At 50.0% G+C, this 22,322-nt stretch overlaps 8 protein-coding genes across 8 annotated transcripts; 4 read left to right on the top strand and 4 right to left on the bottom strand.

Moving 5' to 3' along the window:
• Window positions 1–266: 266 nt before the first annotated feature.
• Window positions 267–4,261, top strand: GT037_002364 (nad-dependent malic enzyme 1; the record flags this gene model as incomplete). Its single annotated transcript, XM_038927411.1, has 7 exons — window positions 267–329; window positions 383–478; window positions 2,342–2,563; window positions 2,614–2,946; window positions 2,993–3,393; window positions 3,444–3,811; window positions 3,861–4,261. 7 exons carry the CDS (start codon window positions 267–269, stop codon window positions 4,259–4,261), a joined length of 1,884 nt encoding a protein of 627 aa, XP_038790703.1.
• Window positions 4,262–4,347: 86 nt separating this feature from the next.
• On the bottom strand, window positions 4,348–6,815 carry GT037_002363 (uncharacterized protein; the record flags this gene model as incomplete). The annotated part of the gene is made up of 6 exons (XM_038927410.1): window positions 4,348–4,447; window positions 4,537–4,972; window positions 5,046–5,128; window positions 5,192–5,291; window positions 5,908–6,496; window positions 6,555–6,815. The coding sequence occupies 6 exons, from the start codon at window positions 6,813–6,815 to the stop codon at window positions 4,348–4,350; spliced, it is 1,569 nt and encodes a 522-aa protein (XP_038790702.1).
• A 465-nt stretch (window positions 6,816–7,280) lies between these two features.
• On the bottom strand, window positions 7,281–8,081 carry GT037_002362 (uncharacterized protein; the record flags this gene model as incomplete). The annotated part of the gene is made up of 1 exon (XM_038927409.1): window positions 7,281–8,081. The coding sequence occupies one exon, from the start codon at window positions 8,079–8,081 to the stop codon at window positions 7,281–7,283; it is 801 nt and encodes a 266-aa protein (XP_038790701.1).
• Window positions 8,082–10,138: 2,057 nt separating this feature from the next.
• On the bottom strand, window positions 10,139–11,749 carry GT037_002361 (cytochrome p450; the record flags this gene model as incomplete). Its single annotated transcript, XM_038927408.1, has 2 exons — window positions 10,139–10,738; window positions 10,793–11,749. 2 exons carry the CDS (start codon window positions 11,747–11,749, stop codon window positions 10,139–10,141), a joined length of 1,557 nt encoding a protein of 518 aa, XP_038790700.1.
• A 1,300-nt stretch (window positions 11,750–13,049) lies between these two features.
• GT037_002360 (uncharacterized protein) lies at window positions 13,050–14,418 on the top strand (the record flags this gene model as incomplete). Its single annotated transcript, XM_038927407.1, has 6 exons — window positions 13,050–13,223; window positions 13,276–13,312; window positions 13,366–13,425; window positions 13,487–13,933; window positions 13,993–14,237; window positions 14,290–14,418. The coding sequence occupies 6 exons, from the start codon at window positions 13,050–13,052 to the stop codon at window positions 14,416–14,418; spliced, it is 1,092 nt and encodes a 363-aa protein (XP_038790699.1).
• A 487-nt stretch (window positions 14,419–14,905) lies between these two features.
• GT037_002359 (glycoside hydrolase family 43 protein) lies at window positions 14,906–16,474 on the bottom strand (the record flags this gene model as incomplete). The annotated part of the gene is made up of 1 exon (XM_038927406.1): window positions 14,906–16,474. The coding sequence occupies one exon, from the start codon at window positions 16,472–16,474 to the stop codon at window positions 14,906–14,908; it is 1,569 nt and encodes a 522-aa protein (XP_038790698.1).
• Window positions 16,475–17,642: 1,168 nt separating this feature from the next.
• GT037_002358 (general substrate transporter) lies at window positions 17,643–19,496 on the top strand (the record flags this gene model as incomplete). The annotated part of the gene is made up of 5 exons (XM_038927405.1): window positions 17,643–18,245; window positions 18,318–18,680; window positions 18,745–18,872; window positions 18,934–19,042; window positions 19,101–19,496. The coding sequence occupies 5 exons, from the start codon at window positions 17,643–17,645 to the stop codon at window positions 19,494–19,496; spliced, it is 1,599 nt and encodes a 532-aa protein (XP_038790697.1).
• Window positions 19,497–20,244: 748 nt separating this feature from the next.
• GT037_002357 (trichothecene efflux pump) lies at window positions 20,245–22,213 on the top strand (the record flags this gene model as incomplete). The annotated part of the gene is made up of 4 exons (XM_038927404.1): window positions 20,245–20,343; window positions 20,551–21,382; window positions 21,444–22,121; window positions 22,176–22,213. 4 exons carry the CDS (start codon window positions 20,245–20,247, stop codon window positions 22,211–22,213), a joined length of 1,647 nt encoding a protein of 548 aa, XP_038790696.1.
• Between the last annotated feature and the right edge of the window lie 109 nt (window positions 22,214–22,322).

Raw genomic sequence — 22,322 nt, 5'->3', positions numbered from 1 at the left:
AGAACGGGAAAAGAGACTGCTTCATCCGTGTCTGTAGCAAAGTAGCAATGGCGACTGTGTAACAAATGGATGGCGTATCAAAGTGCTTCCTCGTCCCTGTCTGGCTGGTCATTCTCACTATTCACTTTATCAACACATTGCATTCCTTTTCTATCCGCAGATATCTTTGTTGCTCTTATTCCTTCTGCCCTAGAACACGACTTGGAACAAATATCCTCTTCTTTGGGAAAACAACAATCTTCCGACTCTTCCAACGCTAAGTCAAAATGAAGTTCGCTCTCATCAGCACAGTGATCTATACCGCCGCTGTTCTTGCCGCTCCTGGAGCCGTATGTCTTGCCAAACCACAGTGTCAAACGCCTAACTAACACACTACCATCAGATTTCGCTCAGCCGTTCCTTCAAGACCATTTCGGTGCGCGATGACAACAATGTCGAGGGTACTAGTCATATTGCCTGTATCGAGTGTCCATGCGAAGTATGTCTTCCTCAGTTCACATCTCTCTCCCCTCGAAGGTGTATCGATGATCCAGATGACTCAAAGATGGTCCTCGAGCTGATTGCTCTACTAGGGCTTCTCTGGTGACTGTAAATGCGTCAACAATGGTTGCTGCTGTGATATGACAAACCCTGGACAACCGCCTGCAGGTGGCTGGTAGAGGTCTTTTTTCCTAGTGGGAATCTTCGAGATACGGAAGCTGATGCTCCAGAACGCCTCTTTTCTTGTAGTAATAATGTGTCTCGGCTACCGAACTTGGCATGGAAGCTGTATGTGTTGGGTCTTTGGACCTTATTCTTGCCAAAGCAGCGAGACAACAATTGGGGTTGATGACAGCGATGGGCGCTGGGAGGCTGTATAAAATCTAGCCTAGCTTAGTATAGCTCTTCTCTCAAACAGCTCTTGAACCACCCAGTCCTTTCGCCACTTTTCTCTTCTTTCTTCCCCTCTTGCTGCTATTAGTGCTTTCTCCCATGACTTCAGTAGCATCCCCACTATCATGTGCAGTGTTATCTTTCGTACCACTGGTCCCCTCCGTTTTGCTCTTCCCCTCTTCCCCACCTGTTTCTTCACTCGAATCTATCTCATTACTCCCATCACAGTCCGCCACGTTCTCCATAGTCTTCAATACCATAAGCATAGCAATCGCGAAATCTCCTCCTTTGTCCGCCAGGATCTCGCAGAAATCGCCATTACTATCTTTGCTAGCTCCTTCTATTGCTATCATATCTTCATCGAAATCTCTGTTCCTCGTTCTCAATGCCTCATAGTAGGTTTGTATAAAGGAATCATCAATGTTTGCACGATCCATTGCTTGGATTAGTAAGTCTGTTTTTTCGATGACTTCGGACCATGTCCCGTCATCGAATTCGGTTTGGGTGAGGTAGAGCCATACGCGAGCTTGATTATAGGGATGAGAGAGTCTGTAATCCACGTGGGTGTAATACCTGGAGTGCGAAGTCTGCGTAGAACTTGCGCGAGCTTTGGTGGAATCGAGTTTGTAGCGGAGGTCGCGTCTGAATGTGAGGGGACCGCTTGCTGGTACGGCTCGTAAGGCTCAGTTGCGGGCATGTCGTCCATTTTTATGATGTGAGAAACTAGAGACGGGGCTGACTATCATGAAAGAACACGAGGCATTTTGAAGCACCTATGTATAAAGCGAATTGATTGCTCTTGTTCGAACCGATGGTAGCGCATGACTACGGCGCTGGCCCATGGGATCAGATCGTGCTTACCAATAAATGGAAGAGTTTCAGTTATCAAACAATTCAAGAAGAATCAAGTTAGCTGCGACGTTGAGCAGCAGGCGACTAGGAGGGATGTACCCAGAAGTTTGGATCGACCAACAAGTGCCACGTGCACGGTGACAGTGGGCAGCTTCACGTCGACGTCATCATACCGAAACTACGACGCGCAACCAAGTGCGTGCCCAACAGCATGTCATCGGAAATGGCCGGGAATATATAGCGCTTGGGGCGGGGTTGCGACAGATGTTACAACTGGCTTGTAGCCCCCGCTGACAGGATATGCTTCCCTGGTGCAAATCGTCGATACCCAGGCAAGCGCTGCTAGCAACCCAGCGGGTACCCAGTCGCACATCTCGAGCCCCGCGCATCACCCACGGGAAGCGTATCGCAAGCATGTCGTCTGATACAAAACAGCAAAAGAATGTCAAATTTGGGCATCTGCCTCTTTCTACATCCGGGCCATTAGAGACCAGTCTGTAAGAAGTGTCCCTGTATGAAGTACATGCGAGACATAGACTGACTTCGCACACGCACCTTTAGGACGGTACGACGTGCACATTCGCTCGGGCTACCAAACGACTAACGCACCATTCAGAGCAATGCACTTCTCCGAACGCCGTACTTCAACAAGGGCTCAGCCTTCACCAAGGAAGAGCGCGACGCATTCAAGCTCCATGGCCTCCTCCCCACCAACATCCAGACCCTCGACGAGCAGGTCAAACGCGCATACGCCCAGTACAACTCCCGACCGAGCGACCTTGCAAAGAACACCTTCATGACCAGCCTCAAGGAACAGAACGAGGTGCTATACTACAGGGTGCGCTACAGTTGACAGTGTTGGTCATGGCATGGCTGACGACTACGCAGCTCATCCTCGACCACCTAAAGGAAATGTTCTCTGTCATATACACCCCCACCGAAGGCGAGGCCATAGCAGACTACTCCAAGATCTTCCGACGGCCCGAAGGTTGCTTCCTCAACATCGACGATGCAGACCGCGTCGAGGACGACATGAAGCAGTGGGGGAACCCCGAGGATATCGATGTGATCGTCGTGAGCGACGGCCAGCAGATTCTGGGAATTGGTGATCAAGGTGTAGGAGCTATCTTGATCAGCATCGCCAAGCTCGTCATCTACACGCTATGTGCTGGAATACATCCTTCGCGGACGCTGCCTGTAGTACTTGACTGCGGCACCGATGTCAGTATAGAGAGTCAGTTAAGATGAGGCATGCTGATAAATGTAGAACAAACATCTCCTCGACGACGAGCTATACCTTGGCATACGGAAAGAGCGAGTCTTTGGCGAGCAATACGATGACTTCGTCGACAAGTTTGTAAAGGCTGCAAGGAAGCATTACCCTAAAGCGTACATCCACTTCGAGGATTTTGGACTGAACAACGCACGAAGGATCCTGGATAAGTACACACCTGAGATCGCATGTTTCAACGACGACGTACAAGGGACCGGTTGCGTGACACTCGCAGCAATCATGGCAGCTTTTAAAGTGAGCGGAATCAAATGGGAAGAAGCTCGTTTTGTCATGTTCGGCTCAGGATCAGCGGGTACGGGAATTGCAGATCAGATCCAAGATGCTATCATCCAAAACACCGGAAAATCCAAAGAAGAAGCCGGGCGCCAAATCTGGTATCTTACTCCACAGCTCCAGTCAGCTAATTCACGCTAACTTCGATCAGGTGCGTCGATAAACCCGGTCTTCTCTTACAGGGTAAAAAGGACCAACTTACTCCAGCCCAGCTTCCGTTTGCACGGGACGATAAAGAGTGGGAGGGCAAAGAGCACGGCGATCTGCTGTCCGTCATCAAGGAAGTGAAGCCGCACGTGATAATTGGTACCTCGACCAAGCCTGGATCCTTCTCAGAAGACGTCGTTCGAGAAATGGCAAAACACGTCGAACGCCCTGTCATCTTTCCACTCTCAAACCCAACCAAGCTCCACGAAGCCAAGCCCCAAGATCTGTATGACTGGACCGATGGCAAAGCGCTGGTTGCGACAGGTTCGCCATTCCCGCCGGTTAAGCACAATGGCAAGGAGTACGATATCTGTGAGTCTGTTGATACTACCTCTGTGTTCATGTTACTGACGACTACAAGCTGAATGCAACAACTCGGTGACATTCCCCGGTATCGGCCTCGGCGCAGTTCTCTGTCGAGCCCGTCTTATGACTCCCGCTCTCCTCGTTGCAGCTGTCCAAGCCCTCGCTTCAGCAGCTCCTGTTCTCAACAACCGCGGAGCCGGCTTGCTTCCAGATGTGGAAGATGTTCGTGAGATCAGCGTTCAAATAGCGAGGAACGTGATCAAGAAGGCTATAGAGGATGATCTAGCTCAAGAGAAGGACATACCAAGTGACGATGCAGAGTTAGAGGAATGGATCAGAGAACAGATGTGGGAAGCAGAATACCGTCCGTTGAAGTTGGTGGAAGAGAGCAACGCAACTGCGCATGCAAGAGGAGAAGCAGGAACAGCGAGCGGAAAGAGAGAGGCGAAGCACTGATGTATACAATCATGTTGCACACACATCTACAACATGTACGTACACAGCTACAACACCCCTCCTGACCTACCTTCTTCGCCTTCATTTCACGCGACCATAACATCAAAACATGTGCTATACTTATTTCCACCACCAAAACTCCACACCCATATCATCATGTGCCGTCCCTTCTCCATGCATTCCGGCCTGCAAAGGACTGTTAGTGAAACGACGTTCTACCGAGCCTCTTCCTCCATTCTTAACACGACACTGAGAAGAAGATAATATGGACTTACAGATGCAGCGTTTGCCAGTTTCCCTTGTCGTGAAGGTCTTCCGGCCCCCACCCCGGCGCTGTTACTTTCTTGTCCAACGGATATGCGAAACTCTCCTCACTGAACCCGTTCCTCTGCATGAGATTTTCCTCCGTCAACTCCTTTACATCTACAATTTCTTTTTCTTTGCTACCGGCCCAATAAACGGATACTTTCCCTGGGTCACCCATCTCAACACCGCCAAAGTTACCACGGCTGTGACCGTTGCCGCCGAACATGAGGGTTATAGATGACCCAGCCAAGGCGGTTACCATGGGAGCGGGTGCAGTATGTGTGGGCGGTTTGTGACCAGGTTCTTGTGGGATAGAGGAGGCCAAGTATTGAAGGGGGCCTCGTTGGCTGGGGTGGCATGCGTGTGTGTCAGATCTTGAGGCTGCGGCGGGGAGGTCCCATAGATCTGTAGGTGATTAGCCGTGGAAGGAAGTGAGAGCAGAGTACGTGACAAGTCGATGAGGATAGAGATAACATACACTCAAGGCCTTCATCCTGCCAATTTCCAGGGTTCTGCTTTGCGCGGGGCCAACCGTGGCAGAGCTCTGCGTACCATGGTCCGCTGTGACATGGTCAGTCTGCCGTTCTGTTTTTCAGTACACGTCGTTATGCACAACGTACGTACAGTGGATCAATTTCTCTGGGTGGTGTTTCAGCTGCAGCAGCTGCCATGTCTGCTTTTATGCCAGTGTTGTTGTGCTGGGTGCAGTGTAGCCATGAGTGCGCTAGGGATGTTGTCAGTAGTGGTATTGTGGCGGCTAAGATGATCGGCTTCATTTTTCTTGAACATTTATGTTATTCTGGCGATTATGCGATGTGTGGGGAAGAGAACATCAGGCAGCATATATTTGCCAGTGATGATATTTGAATGGCTATGGAGATGAGCAAAGAGGATGTGTCACAATATTGTTATGCGTAAAATTCCTGTTACATTGATGGATATCTGATTGAAGTATGTCATCGATTAAGGCTATATTGAAAACATGCTACTAGTAACAACGATATTGAACATCATTTGCGGCGTGTGCAAGGAAAGGACCCAACAACATTCTTACAATCACATATCTTAACTGTTGACGCAAGATCCTCAGCGACGGAAACGCCCAACGTATACATTCACCAAAATCAAATCCTGTGCCTTTTTCTGACTTCCTCTATAATGTAGCCTTGATGCCACTTAGAACTGCACTGCGTTCAAATCGTCAAATTGTAGCCTCCCATCGTGCATGGCTCCAGTGACCATTGTTATCTGCCTGCTTAGCCATATCAAGAGCTGCTCAAGGAGCGTAATGAGGCCCAAAGTAATCCAATCGATGCTATACAAAGTAAACCCACTCATACCAGTCGCCCAGTTCCAGTAAAAAAGCAGAATGTTCATGATGTAGTCATCTACATTCATGTCCTCTCCCGTCATAGCCTCGTATGCGCGTCCTATGATGAACACAGTGATTCGAGATGTAATCTGGTAGACCATTGTCCGGAAAACGAACATAGTCCAGCTTTCGAGCACTCGTGGCAATGTATCCTCGAAAGCTTCATGAAACGTACGCCGAGGTTGGTAAGTTGATTCGCGAAACGTAGTATGTAACCGCTGCCTCTTGTGCCGAAAATCTATGTTATCCGTGGCTCGTGGAAACCATGTCGAGGGTGAGAAGACTGTTAAACCGGGGAAAATAGCGGCAGCTGGGTGCAAGGCTCCTACGGTCTTGTACTGTGCGACAGGTTCACCAGGAACTACAGAATCGATAGAATATCGGCGACAAAGACCTTCAGAATCGTCATTGTACGTGTAATCCCCAGTTACCGGTTTTTCTGGTACTAGCAGCACATGAATGGAAGGGATTGCAAAGGCAACAGCGAGGAGGAAGGGTAGCCGGACGGCGACTTCAAAGAAGAACATGTACAAGCTTGCGGCTACTATGATATGCAGCTAATACGTAGTCAGCAAAGAGGTTGCGCGACCCTTTAATGTAGTGGAAGTGTCTTACCGAGTACAATTTAGTCAACTGAAGCAGAGTTTGCTGGACGTCTTGAAATGCATTGTACGGCTGCGTTGTCGAGTGTATGGGTTCGCTCTCTTTTCTCCTACTCTGAATTGTACCTACGGTGATCTGGCTCAAATCAACGTTGGTCTCATAGTAACTAGGCTGATTCAGGAAGGCGAGGTCCTGAGGATCCTTAATGCTTCTCAATTCTTGTAGGCTTCGATGCGACTGATTGCGCGTATGGTGATTTGACGCCACCGGCATAGCTGCTAGGTGCTCGCGTCGTTCGTGACAGTGAATTGCAGAATGAGGAAGTTGACTGAAGTATGGGGTACAAGTATAGTTATGATTGCGATGTTTGAAGTGGAGCAACAAGTGGACAAAGAACAACATTCAGCATCTCCGGATCTGGCATGCTGCACATGTCGATACAAAATCACGACAACTAGACAAAGCAAAAATCTTTGAGGTGTTGAAAGGCTCAACTTTGAGCCTGGTACTGGTTGCGAAGCTGAGTGCAGATGAATACTTGTCAGTTTGGCAATCCCCATGCGATGTTAGTAAAGGGCACAACTTGAGGTATGACAAGAAAAATGTGAGCGCTAATTTGTTACGTGCATGCAAAAGAAGGCAAGTACGAAAGCATAGAGAGTGGTGAAAGTACTATAGTATTACTGGTAGCGGTCGCTACCGTCTGCCGTGCTGTGTTGCTAGTCATAGCCGTGGCCGTTAAACGCTTTCCCGCGCCTCGAGCTCCCAAATCAGAAACTGTACGTTGTGTTCGTGGTCGTCGTCATTGTAGTAGTGACCAGTAATAGCGTGATCCAATAGCTCTCTTACGAAGTGGTCGTCTTGTCGTCGTATGAATTTGCAAAAGTCCTCATACTCTCTTCCTAGTGCAGACTGGACAAAGCATTCGTTCATGACAAAATAAGTAGACTGCGCGATGCTCTCAATGTCTCTCATAGACGGGCTGACGACCGAAGATAAGAAGGATGAGATGGTTGCAGTCGTTGCGGAGCCATCCAGGGATGCCAGATAGGCGAAAATGGTGGTTATACCACGTTCCCCAAATGAAGATCGTATCTGGTCCTCGCGGTCTTGGCTCGTTCGGATTTCGGTCAGTACGATCAGAGTCCTGTTCCCCAGGCGTTCGGCATCGATGTGATAAGCGCTTTTCCCGTTGCACTGCGGATCGTCCCGAGTCTTTGCATTCACCCCCGCCATGTGGAAGTCGATTTTGAGGGCCGGAGTCGCATTATTCGCGATCAGATGCCGATTGAGGTAAGCGACGAAGTGATTGCGCAGCCTATGAGTGGCCGTGGGGACCTTTTCGGATAAAACGGCAACTGCGAAGTCGTCTGTAGGGTTGGAAATGGTGGGAATGAAAGCTCGACATAGGTCCGTGCCCAAGCGATGCGCTAGTCGGTCGTCGCCAAATACATAGCGTTGGTAGTCCTTGAGGGAAAACGGAAAGTGCGACTCGTCGCTGCCGACGATGTTGTGCAGTGAGAAGACATCCTGGACCATTGAGACTCGAGAGGCCTACGGACCCTAAAAGATGAATTTCGTGGGTCAAAGAGAGTGTGCGAGCATTTGAGGTCCGCTTGCCGTATAGCTAGCGGCGACCACCGTCTGGATTTCGACCTGCCAAGAATGGGGCTGTGTAAATGTCACTCTTCTCGAAACCGCCCGTCTTCACTAAAATCCCGCACCATACGTCATATGCTAACTTCTCCGGACGTACCTGAGTTCATGGTAGGTTCAGGGCACGTGTTGATGCTCGGAACACTGCAGATCTTTGTTGCCGATTGCACTCCCAGGGGCAAACGCTGCATGGTGCCGCGTGTCGTTTTCGCCCTGTCACACGTCGCGCGTTGGAACTCCTTTGCAGCGTCAACGGCGCATTCTTTGGTATGGAACAGGATCGAAAGCGACAGTCGTCAAGGAGCGGTGTCTCCGAGCGCTAGATGACGGTGAGATACCAGGAAGCGCCGTCGGAACAAGCACCGGCAAATCGAATAGGCTTTCAAATTCGGAGTGCATGTCAAGAAGGAAACGGAAGACGAGGGGCATGATATCTATTATAGTATTGCATGTTATACATATGCCATGGCCAGTCACAACTCAACAAGCAAGTGCGTAAAAGCTTATTCCAAGAGCACGATGCTTGGCGCCTACTCCACGTGTATGCTGATCAGCCTCATCCAATACAGACAAAGTAGATGCCACACATCAATTTTGTACTGGCAGAAGCTCTAGTTTTTTTCAGCTGCGAATAGCACCATGACTGAAAACAGTAACGCGCCCCTCCTTATGAGCTTTTGAGAGATTTCAGCCAATTCCCCTCACATCCGCCCGTCAATCGAGTGATATATAGGCCCAGGAAGTATCAAGTACTTTGCGATAAGTGAATGAAGAAATGGTGAGCCACATCTAACAGGCTCTTTTCGCGATGTGAGGGCGTCAGAGTGACCTCATTGTAGGCATCCACTGTGAGTCGAACAAGATCGGCATCTAGGTTCACAGCATCTGTTCTGTCATAGGCGTATCGAACCACTTTCGGAGAGCAATGGGCGCCATGTTGTCCAACTTGTCACTGCCGAAGCTGGGGTAATCTGTGGGAAAAAGTGGCCCATGGGCTGCAAAGTATACCTAGCCCCACCAGGATGATTTGGAGCTCAATAGCGAGAACTTGTAGATGCAAGCGCAAGCTGCGACAGCAGGAATGTGAATTGATACTTCATTCCCAGAAATGATGATGCCGGACGGGGAACAACTGTTGCCACTAGTTCCAAGGTTAGATAAAGTAGTGTGCCCTAAGCTCCCTGGATCGCATGTGGGGCGCCTATGATCTATGAGTGTAGACAAACATGAACACAACAATGGTGCCACTTCACCCTTCGCTGACAAGCATCTATGAGTTTTTCCAGGCCGAGACGAATACAATCTAACACATGCGGGAAGCCACCGCAATGGAAAGCGAACGTCGTGCTATGGCTGCTATTACTGCAGGCTTGTCAGCGATGCGCAAGTCTTGCGGCCTGACAGGAACGTGTGGGCACGGATAGTGACGTGCCATAGCGCACACTTTTACTTCCTACTGGGTTTGGATGGCTGCGCATAGAACGTGTCTGGGAAGGGACCTATCGTTGTTACAAATGCCATACGCTGCTCGGGCGCCGATAGCACGACTGAGCGTGGACAACCTCGCGCCAATACTGTAAGGACATAAATCCGCTCAGGACTTGATTCTAACCACGTGTACCCACTGAACGCTGCAGAAGTTGAAGGTGTATATGGATTAAGGCTTGGACCATGGGTCAAAGCGAGGTGTACTGCTGAAGCAGCCATGGAAAGTCGCGCTGCAGAATATGATAGCACGTGGCTGGATGAAACCCTTTTTGGCCAAGCACCGGCGTCAGCCTAGTCGCGACTTCCAACATCAACAGACGTACAACACGCGTCACTACCCTCTCCAGCGCGTCCTGTTTGGCCTCTACCAAGTCCTTATTGCTCATGATCAATCATGTATTTTCCTACTCAATCTAGTAACCCTTGCCCCCCTCACAATATTTAGAGCCTATTTACTCGATAGCGATGCGAACAGAAATGGAGCCCTTCGTCGTCTGCGCAACAATCAAGTCATGGTCATATGAGATGTCCTCCTTCACGGTGTCCACAAGCTTCGCCCTCGGAAGAACATTGAGTACCATGTACGCGCCCATGATGTACAGCTCACAGTACGCCAGCTGCTCACCGATGCAGCTGCGGCTTCCTTTTCCGAATGCAATCAGCTTCTTTTGCAGCGCGTAGTTTTGCGATCCATCCTCCAATAGCCAACGTTCGGGAAGAAATTCATCGGGGTCGGGGAAAAGCTCCCTGTTCCAGTGGTTGATCATGGATGTCATGCCAATGGGGGTGCCTCTCGGAATGACCCAGTCAGATTTGCCATCCGCGGACACGTAATGTAAGTCTTCCAAGCGAGCAATCCTGGCTGAGCGATGGGACACACCAGGCATCATGCGTAGACACTCTTGCAGGACAGCCCAGAAGTATGGTACCTTCTCTAGTTCCACCCATTTGAGCGTCTGTAGGTTGATACCGGCGCTGGACAGATCGGCCAGGAGTCTCTGGTAAACCTCTGGCTTTGCCAGTGTCCAGTAGGTGAAGACAGTAAGTATAGCCTGCATTCATTGTCAGTCCTCGAAATTTAGAAGCAAAATCCATTTTATGCTTACAGCTGTAGTTTCGGTACCCGCAAGCAAAAAGTTGAAACCCTCGCCATTGTAGCGGAACTTCTCCTCCTCAGACATCGTCTTGTCCTTACCCATGACTTCAGCGAAAACACGCCCGTTCTCTGGGTTCTTCAAAGCCTGGCCAATGTACTGGGGAATGGTTACGTTCATGACTCGCATGACAGCCTTGATATCTTCGCCGAGATAGTCAGCCATGAACGGTAGGACCTGCGCCATCTTTCGACCCAAAACGTTGTGACGCATCATGTATGCGCTCTTGAAAAATGACTTGACCCAGGTTGCGAAGTTTGGTTCCCAGCCTTCCTGTGCGACAAAGCCCATGGGCTCACCGAATGCGTATTGGGAAATCACGTCGGCAGTATAGCAGTTGAATGCTTCTTTGACGTCAAAGGCGCTTTTCCCAGCGAAAGTGAGCATCTTGTTCGCCGTCATCATGGCAAACTCATGTACTTCACCCTCCAGCTTCAACATCTGTTGACGCGAGAAAAACTTGCTCAACGGCGCCTTCCGTGCGCGATGTAGGTCATGGTCGACTGTCGAGAATCCAGTTACCGCAACAGGTCCAACTCCACCAGTGTTCAGTTGATGCTGCCACTTGTCGCGCGAGCGACCGGGGCCAGCATATATCTCGTCTGTGAAAGCAGGGTCGGAGCAATGTAGTTCGTCTGGGTTTATGCGTACGATGGGACCGTATTGCTCGTGCATGCGGGCAATGACTTTGCCATATCGTCCTCCTAGCCACCAGTCGTAGTATGCTTCGTAGAGGTAGGATGCTGCTGCAATCTTTGGGCCTGGGAAATGGGACAGTGAATGGAAAGGTGATATGTTGTAAGCGGCAATAGCGATCCTATAGCCTATCCAGAGAACGACAAGCCATGTCGCGATCGCGAAGGGGAAAACTGACTTGGAGTCCTGTGAAAGGCCCGAATGGTCGTCCATCTTGGGAATGTTGGGCAGTTCGACAACGCACAACTGCACAAAGGAGAACGCGATTGCATGGCATCGTTTCAGCGAGGGCAATGGTATATACCAATGGAGTGTCTCTAGTCGACTGATGGCTCAACAGGGTCGATCCTTTCTCTTTCTGATTGCTGGCTTTTGCAATGCATCCGCACTTGGCGAAAGAACAGGCATCGCGTGTCCAGCGCCGAGAATGCGCCGTATCGACCCCACTGGGTTTTCATTTGAGAGTGGTGTCATTGGTGCCCTAGGACCTTGGAGGATCATAGCGCCACGTGGAAAGGGAGGCCACATGCTCAAGTGGAGATGCGCGCACTCTGCGCGAGTCTTTGCGGGAATGTTGTCCGTTTGAGTTGATCCAAGTTTGGGGCTCAAAACTCTTCGCTATCAACCCCATGGTCTTAAGGCACGAACAATTCGACAGGCGCGCAACAATAGTGCGCCTGGCTAGTAAAAGACCCGAGAACCTGGGATAGGGCTGTTTTCAAGGTCGGAGAATTTGCATATTTGTTCTGGAAGACATGCTCGCCATGCCTGCCGCCACAGGCAAAATGCGACTCAGGCCAAGAACAGACCTTGCCCAGGGATGTGGAGACGAACATGAGGACTCTGTTCATTCCCTGCTAATTCATGCTGCCTATGACCCTCAAGACGGAGAGTTGCGGCTGTCATACGGCAAGCGGATGAGGCGCCTGGCAGAGACCCTTGGCCCTGTGGGTCACATCCTGGGCTAGACCGTTTCACCGCCGGCAACATCTTGCCGCATATTACCATTCCCTTTCAGGCCTCATGTCTATATTCTCGTTACGGCTTAACGTGCAGGAATGCACGAGATTCATGTCACTCCATTACGATCGTCATCTCGGGTAGTTTGAATTATCTGCACCCGTATCCGGGGAGCTCGAACACACATCCGAAAAGGATAGTTCAAGTGTTCGGCCAACGTTTGTGGCAATGATCCTTCAGGCCCCCACTATTTGGCTCTGACAGGCAGGGAACTGTTTTCGGTCCGCAAGGCTAGGCCCGCTAACCCAACGGGCAATGCGATCATTGACGAAAGTCAAGAGGAGTTTCGAGGGAAGACAGGAGACCACAGCATGGATCAGGTTTTATGAACACTCTGTCGCCCCGACTCGTCGCCCGGTCTTCTCTCCTTCGTTCTTTCGTCAACACCAGTTCTCACGGCCGGATACACTCTTTTGGTACTTTGTTCATTACTTTGCATCTCTGTAGCATTGCCTGAACGCGTTGACTGCGTGCGTGGCTCGCACAGAGCAAGATGGCCGACATGGTGGAAACGATCGGTATACCGATGACTAGGAGCGGCCGTGATTCAATGATAGCGATGTCATGTCTATGGCTGCTCTTTGCAACCACTGTTTTCTTTCGGTTTCGCGGTCGCATGCGAGGACCTGGATTAGCACTGGACGATATCTTCGCAGGCATTGCACTGGTACGCATCGCGCTATCTTCGTACTTGACATCCGAGCTTACAATCTTTAAAGGTCCTATCGACAAGTACCATCGGATTGAATGCTGTAGGTAAGACTTGGACCTTCGCCAGAGTTATGGATATAGAGTTGACACCCAGACAGTTTTCACGATCGGAGTTGGTTATGACTTGGATAAGAACAATGCTGAGATGTTCCCTAAGCGTACGTCCGTTCTAAAATCTGTTGCGTTTCAAGGAGGTAAAACAACTAACCAACTCAACAGTGATGCACAACCTTCCTGTTGTCATGCAGATAACGTTTGCCTTCACTTTGATCTACATCTGGTGTCTCGCAGCTCTCAAGCTTTCACAACTGGCTCTATACCACCGCGTCTTCCAGCTCCAATTGCGCCTTGCAGTCTATATCGTCGGCGGCATAGTCGTCGCCTGGGCTATCATCTTCAACTTCGTCTTCATCTTCCTTTGCGACCCTATCTCGCAACAGTGGACCATCGAACGAGTTGGACACTGTATGGATCAAATGTTGCTGCTCAAGTGTCTGATCTTGTCAAACATGGCTACCGACCTCATGATCGTGGTAATCCCAATCCGCTGCGTGTGGCAATTGCAAATGCGAAAGACGGAAAAGCTTGCTGTACTGGCATGTTTCGGCTTGGGTTTAGCCTGTGTGGTCATTAGCATCGCGCGTTTCATCCTCATATATACTATTGGTAAGTTATGCTTGCTTACACGCGTTGACAAGCTGGGCAGAAAGACTGACAATGCACAGATCTTATCGGCAACCTCACAGGTACATCGGGAACGACCTTTATGCTCTGCACTGTCGAGCTCATGCTGGCCGGTCTCTGTATCAACATTCCCATGTTACGCCCGTTCTACCTTCAGTGGCGCCAAAAGTACAAGAGCGCGTCAATGAGCAATACTGGAAGACTCAGTGCGATCAAGAGGTCGAACACCGGTGGTCTGGGATCGCAGCAAGCGAGGCCGGGTCACTACACTCAGTGGATGGAGTTGGTAAGTCTCATGAAGCAGGCACAGGGCGATCGATGAAGCTAACTGAACACAGCACGACAAAGACCAGACGAACATCACTGTTACGGGCGACGACGCAAGTTCCGAACGAAAACTTACCTCAGAGCCACTGCCGTTCGATGCCATTCAGGTCTCTAAAGACTTTACAATTACCAGAACTTGAGCAACTAGACACGCCAATATCGCCATACACCGGATCGAAATAGGCAATTGAGTCCTGAGTGCGTCCCAACGAAGGGATGAAGTGCTCTCTGGCAGGGCTTGGGTCGATGCTCGGATGCGAGCCATCAATATCGCCCGTCTTAGGCTCGGAGTATATATCTCCTACCAGAGCCGTCCAATGCTGCAGAGCACGATATTAGTTACCCGCTAGTGCACTGCAAGATAACTATAAAATGTCTAGCAAAGGATCTCACGGATGCACATGATGATACGAAGCTTAGCAATGTAGAAGATGGGAACCCTAAATATAAACACCTTCTATCATGGTAATAAGAGAGCAAACTCAAATGTTTATATATAACTACGAAACGTGCCATTGATACCCCACAGTCATCGCGGCAATGCACGATGGCAGATCGTGCATCCGAAGATTTCACCGGCAAGACCCGTCATGGTTCGCGAGCGAAGACCACGCGATCGTCGCCACTTTACACGGCCCGCGACGATGCACTGTCAATCTCGAAATCCCTGAAGTCGACTTCTCCACCCTCTCCCTCCGCAAATATACCGATAATCGGTCCTACGAAATCTTTGTCGCTCAGATCCATAGCGGATACCTGTCCTATCTCTTTGACTTCTCCGCTGTCTGTTCCATACGACAGGATGTACTCCATCTCTGAATACTCACATACAAGTTGAAGAGTTTGAAATGCTTTCTCTAGTTTGGCGTGTTTCTGGTCATCGATTCCTTTCGCTGCATTGCATACGTGGAGCCCAATGCGGGGAGCGGAAGAGTCCAAAGACGTGGTATACGACAAGGAGATGAAGCGATGTTCGTCTTTGTAGACTGCAAGGCCTGTATTTAGCGACTTGAAGCTAGGTGCTGGTGATAGAACGGTGACGCTGCTTCTTCCTTTCAATTGACGCTGACGTTTACCGACGAACGACGGCGATACATCTGCAGATTTCAGATCGTTTGGCGAAGCTGTGAGTATCATCTGTTGTTCCACAATCTTGTAGTGAGACAGCATAGGGTCGTGGATATATAAGAAGTCAACGCCGGGCGCGGCAGTGAGTCTTTTCGATGGGATAGGTACCAGGTTTTCGATTTGCATTTTCGCGCGATCAAAGGCGAGCCAACCGTCATCACTCCACGTCCCCTTCGTGAGGAACGTTTCGCGCCCAAGTCCGTATAAATTAGGAGCGCCCATTCTTATTCCCAGACAAACACCCCACCATTGTCCCTGTTTGTCTTCGAACGCTTCGCAGTGGCCAGTGCACTGCACGTATTCATCGGTACCTGCAGCGCTCAGTATCGAGTTCTTGGGCGATGCTTCCCACGGGCCCTCAAGACTACGACTTCGCGCCATTGTGACGCTATGCCCTTCGTGTGTTCCTCCTTCCGCAATCATCAAGTAATAGAACCCGTTTCGAAAATATATATGCGGGCCTTCAGGATAGATGCCACCAGTACCGTGCCAAAGTTCCCTTTCATCACTCAGTCTTTCACCCGTCTTGACATTGATCTCAAAAAGTATGATCTTGGTTTTCGGACCTGGAGATCTCGAACCGCAAAGATATGCTCTTCTGGTGTGAGGATCGAAGAAAAGACTAGGATCGATACCGTAGAAGTCGAAGTAAACTGGGTCACTCCATTTGCTCGAGTAGATGTCTGTAGTGAAGACGATGAAGTTCTGCAAGGAACTCTCTTTGCCTTCCTCCTTATGATTCACCACATTTGTGCACACGACGTAGAAGGTGCCATCATGGTAACGGATCGTTGGTGCGTATAGGCCACCTGTAGCGTAGAGATGATCATTGTTACCAAGATCGTGAACCAAAGTGGAGGACTTGGAGAAACTGAGCTGCTCACGCCTGTTGATGGCGTTCCCTATTTGATGCCAGTGGATGAGATCCTGCGACGTGTAGATTGGGAGACCAGGGAAGAGATGGAACGTCGAGTTGATAAGGAAGTAAGTGCCATCGACGAGGACAAGCGAGGGGTCTGGAGCGAACCCTCCAACGATGGGGTTGATATTCTGATTGCTGTTCACCATGTTGATGGCTCTATGGTCCAAAATCTAAACCAGAATTACTACCCAGAAAATTGAATCATAGACTACTCTTGGTGTATTGTGGTAGTCGCAAGGATAGTACCGTGAACATATTCCTACCGGATAAATGCGCATGCTGGTCGCGTGAAGGACTCTTGGCCCTGTTGCGCTATCTCTTTCGGTACCATCTTACGCTTTGGGTCATAGATACATACCAAGATCCTTCCAAAACAGAAGCTCATCTACAAATGTAGTCGTGACTACACATGCCCATCGACAGATATGTCTTCCTCTTCTTAGATGTCTCTTGCATATACCAAATTCTTCGATGGATCTTCTGTGCTTAAACGCTTCCAGATCACTATCTAATAAACATGATCGACAAGTTGCCGTGAAACGGCTCAGGATCCGGGTCGATGGACAGTCCCAGCACAGACCCCAGTGCGTTGCAAGGCCTGTCGAGTACCGAGACTTTGGTATTTAGACGCGCTCCTTGGTAACGGTAGAAATCGTGCAAGCCATGGAATTGAAGCTCAGACGATGGACTGTCATCTGATAGGACCTAGGTGACCAATCATAATACTACGTCTTAACGAGAATAGGCCTAGCGACAACAGATTTCTCCACGTTCCGAGCATTGGCAACGCGACACCGGCAATAGAAGCGGCAATACTCACGTCCATCACCAACGACTTTATTGTAGAAGGCTGATAAGGTTCATCCTTTAACCGGTTGAACCCCATGGGGTTGCTGCACGACTAGTTGACTTCCCCGCAATCGACTAAGGGCTCAGTCGCGTGGCTGCATGACTCCAGACTGGTTCAAATGGGCCTTGCTGATACAATACCTAGAATTGTCAAGACCGCAGCGCCTTGGTGGCGCGAAGTACAAGAGTAAAATACGAGAGATGCGTGCTTGACTGCGGGACAAGGCCAGGCAAATGTGCGCATTCAACCAGCTTGGCTTCTTCCCAAGGGTTTGTTTTGGCCACCGAGATGTGCGAAGTAAGACCAGATAGATGCTAATAGCCAGGATTGTATGCCTCTAGGATGCTGTGTGTGGCGCGGCGTGGATTGTGTATAGATATAAGTAACCCATGCATCTTCAATGCTCCTTTTTGCTGTAGGAGCTGTGTCATCTTTTTTCATCACAGCAACGACCATTTTTCACGATGGCGATCTCTTTCCGTCCACCCAAGACCACTCAGAAGGTTGTACCCATCAAACCGCCGAAAGGACATTTCTTCTTCGCAGGTCGCGCGTTCCCAAGGGTGCCGTGGTGGAAGCAAGCCAATCTGCGCAGACTATACATATACATAGTCGTCCTGATTCTTACGAACACTGCCAATGGCTTCGATGGATCAATGATGAACGGTCTTCAGTCATTGTCCTACTGGCAAGACTACTTTGGAGAACCACGTGGTGCCATGCTCGGTTTCTTCAACTCATCCATGTCTCTGGGCTCGCTCATCGGTCTCTTCTTCACTCCTTATCTCATTGATTGGAAAGGCAGAAAGATCGGTGTAGCAATTGGATGTGTCATCATGTTATTCGCTGTCGCAATACAAACTGGGGCGCAGAACATCGGTATGTTCATTGCAGCTCGCTTGGTCCTAGGCTTCGGAGACACTATTGTTCTTGGATCAGCGCCGTTGTTGATCGCGGAAATCGCTCATCCACAAGACCGTGCGGTCTTGGTAACGCTTTCTGGCGCCAGCTATCACTCCGGTGCGTTCATCGCATCCTGGGTCACATATGGCACACTCCAGATGAAGGTATGTCAAGACTTTCTCCTTTTACATCTCGCCTTGATCTTCCAGTAGAGACGTGATCCTAACTTCTCATAGAGCGACTGGTCTTGGCGACTTCCTTCCCTCCTACAATCAATCTGCTCCCTTATCATTCTTGGTTTTATCTTCTTTATGCCCGAATCTCCACGTTGGCTATGTAACAAAGACCGCCACGAAGAAGCACTCGCCGTATTCTCCCGCTGGCACGGTGAAGGAGATGAGAACGACGAGTTTGTCCAGCTTGAATTTGCCGAAGTACGCGCCGCCATCGCGCTTGACAAAGAACAAGACCGAACCAACTGGTCAGACTTCCTCAAAACCAAAGGCAACCGTAAGAGAATCATCATCATCACTGCGATTGGCTTCTTCAGCCAATGGAGTGGTAACGGACTCATATCTTACTACCTCAAGTATGTTATGGTAAGAAGCCCCATTTACGAACAGCGTTTGAGATATACACTGACTTTATGCATCGTCATCTTAGGATAACGTTGGCTTGACTGACCCTCAGACACAACTTGGTATCAATGGTGGTATGAAAACGTTGGCGCTGTGCGAGAATTTCCTTTTCGCCTTCTTGGTTGACAAGCTCGGTCGTCGTCCAATATATCTGTAAGCATCGCTATGCGAACCGCATGCGACACACGCACTGACTCTTGACACCCCCGTCCAGTATTTCCACCATCGGAACCTTTGTCATGTTCAACATCTTCACCATCATTTCCGCCAGGTATGACATTGCGCCTCGGGCCCCTCTTGGTAAAGGATTTATCGTTAGTATTGTAAGTTTCGCCTGTCATTCCTCAACGCACAGGTGGCTATACTGACTTTGACATCCAGTTCTTCTACGGCATTTTCTACGATATCAAGTCAGGTATCATGGCCGGCTATACCACCGAAATCTTGCCTTATGGTCTGCGTGCCAAGGGTTTCACGTGGCTCAACTTCTGCGTTACAGCCGCTCTCTTCTTCAATCAGTTCGTGAATGGTATCGCGCTCGAGGCACTCGCATGGAAGTACTACATCTGCTATTGTGTTTTCCTCGCTTTCGAGATCGGCGTCATCTACTTTTGCATCGTGGAAACAAGGTATACGCCTATGGAGGAGATTGCAAGGTTCTTCGACGGCGATGATGCGGTTGATGTCGGGGAGGCTGCCTTGATGGACGTCAAGGAGAAGGGGGTCTCTGGTGCAGAGAAGGACGTCTCGGTGTCGCACATTGAGGTCACAAAGTAGGAAGACTGCGATTAGTGTCTGGTATATGAGGTCGGATAGGTAGGAGGTCTGTATATATGCGAGTGCGATTTATGATTTCAGTGAAAGAATCTGTGTCGAACCGTCGCGTCCAATGCCTGAGTAGCTCTACCGATTTTCGATGACTCGGATACCGCTGCCCAAAGAGATGCCTTAGGTGATGTTCGCATTTCCAAAAAAAAAAAAAAAAAACGTACGTGCACAAAGTTGTTGTTATGGTGCGGAGATGGAAGCGTTCTAGTATAGCCGATTGGCCGCTGAGGGGACTTTGGCGGATGGCAAGGCGGCCCCGCCGCCTCATCCAACGTGCCAACCTCGCGACACCAGGACACATCCTTGGAAAGTCTTGACCGCGTCATGCTTAGCAGACGATACAGCTTCCAGCGTGCAATTCAGTGCGCAAGACAGTCAATCGCATCCTACATAACGCCATGAGCATTTTAACCAAGCATCCAAGCCGAAAAGCTTGCTGTCTGCTACTGTCAACGGTTCCGCAAGTGCCGATCACCCTATCTCCTGCTTCTTCGAGCATCGTCATTGCGCTAGCACAGGCGCACTACTTTATCCACCTTCCCTAAACATGGTCGTTCTCGCGTCTATGATATGGGCTGACAGGGTAGCTATCACCGTCGTCATACTTCCGTGTCCCTGCGTGCTGAGGTAGATATATAGGCGCGTGCTGCCTCTTGTGCGCCCGTAGCTAGCGAGTACGCATCGTTCCATCGGTATCATGCGCTTTTCAATTGCTGTCGCAGCGGTCCTGGGCGGCCTTCAGGCTGTTTCTGCGCTAAAACTCTCGCCGAGAAATGCGGTGGAGAGACAAGAGCAGGTACGTATCTCTCTTTGTGCGTAGCATGGACGTTGTTGTGGTGTATTCCTCCACTTTGTTCCTCGTCCAATGTTGCAATTTCTGCTGCAAAATGCCCAAAATGCGTTCACAGCCAAACGGAGCCTTCTCGGTTGACAATGGACATGAAGCACCAACGCGAGACGAATACCGCCGGCAGGTGAGCACTTGAATCTGACAGAATTTTAGGTGCAAGCTGCACGGACGCGACGCAGCCTCGCGAAACGTGAAGACACGGACCCTACGCTGTTGTACCCCGAGTACAACATTTCCGTGCCAGTCGACTTCTTCCATAATGAGACACGGTACGAGCCTCATAGCAACGAGTCATTCAACCTGAGGTACTGGTTTGACGACACGTATTACAAGCCCGGCGGACCGGTCTTTGTTCTTCTTGGCGGAGAAACCGATGGAGAAGGTCGCCTCACATTCCTTCAGAAGGGAATCGTTCACCAGGTCATCAAGGCTACTAATGGTCTTGGTGTCATCCTCGAGCACCGTTACTATGGAAAGTCCTTCCCGGTGCCCGATCTGACGACTAAGAACATGCGGTTCTTGTCGACTGAGCAGGCGCTCGCTGAAATCGACTTCTTTGCGAAGAATGTCAAATTTGAAGGCATCGATGCGGATTTGACTGCTCCCAACACCCCGTGGGTCGTCTATGGTGGTTCGTATGCCGGAGCTCAGGCTGCTTTCTTGCGAGTTGTATACCCGGAGACTTTCTGGGGTGCGATTTCCTCTTCTGGCGTGACCGTCGCAATCTACGACTACTGGCAATATTTTGAGCCCGCTAGACTCACTGGACCTCCCGATTGTATGAAGAACACGCAGCTTCTGATCGACGTGGTCGACGGTATTCTCATCCGCCAGAACGACACCTCCAAGGTTCAGGCGCTCAAGGATGTCTTTGGCATGGGTGATGTTACGGACAACCGTGACTTTGCTGGCCAGATTACCGGTGTATATGGTCTGCAGAGCACCAACTGGGATCCTGAAGAGAATTCGCCTTCTTGGTTCAACTGTGAGTGTCCCTGTGTGGAGTACATGTGAGGCATATACTGACTTTGTACACCCATGTTTAGATTGCCAGAACATCACAGCAGAGGAGCCCACAGGCGAGAACCTCCGCCCAGCTGTTGCTGAACTTGTCTCAGCAGCTGGCTACACCAACGATACCGTTGTGCAGAACATCACTCTTAATGCTATTGCCTGGCTCAACAGTACCGCGCTTGCTGGATGGCGCCGCTCGAACAGGACTCAAGATTCGTACTTCACCACGCTCAATGCCACTGCGCTCCAGCAATACACATCCCTTGAGGATTACGGCGCAACGAGCTGGAGCTACCAAGTCTGCACCGAGTGGGGATACATCCAAACTGGAAATACCCCGGCTGATATTATGCCCCTTATCTCTCGTACTCTCGATGTTGAGTATCTGACCTTCTTCTGCCGTGCACAGTTCGGCATCGAGCACCCTCCAGAGATTGAACGCGTCAACAAGTACGGCAACTACAGCATTGACTACGAGCGTCTTGCCCACATTGGAGGTAACGCTGATCCGTGGAGACCCGCTACCCCGCTATGGTACCCAGAGAGCAGGAACGACACCATTGATCGCCCGTGGCATCTGATCAGCCATGGTGTACATCACTGGGAGGAGAATGGTATCTTTGAGAACCAGACCACCCCCGAATTGCCACCACCGCAGGTCGTGTACGCTCAGCAGTACCTGAAGAATTTTGTTGTTGACTGGCTGAAGGGTAAGTCTTGAAGTTCTGACGAATGCACCTTGGATAACTGCTAACGATATGCAGAATTTGAGGCCCAGAAGGAACACTCTGAGCTACGCTGAGCTTGCGATGCTTCAACGTTGAGACGAAGTAACTATGCACATGGTGTAATTACTGCCTTGGTCTTCGTGTCTGATAGGCCTAGATATCAAGTACCTGTGGTCCAAGTCA

The sequence above is a fragment of the Alternaria burnsii genome (genome assembly GCF_013036055.1).
Source record: "Alternaria burnsii strain CBS107.38 chromosome Unknown 750, whole genome shotgun sequence".
Taxonomy (NCBI): domain Eukaryota; kingdom Fungi; phylum Ascomycota; class Dothideomycetes; order Pleosporales; family Pleosporaceae; genus Alternaria; species Alternaria burnsii.
Note: the sequence above shows the minus strand (reverse complement) of the source record. Positions and strands in the feature narration are given on the sequence as shown.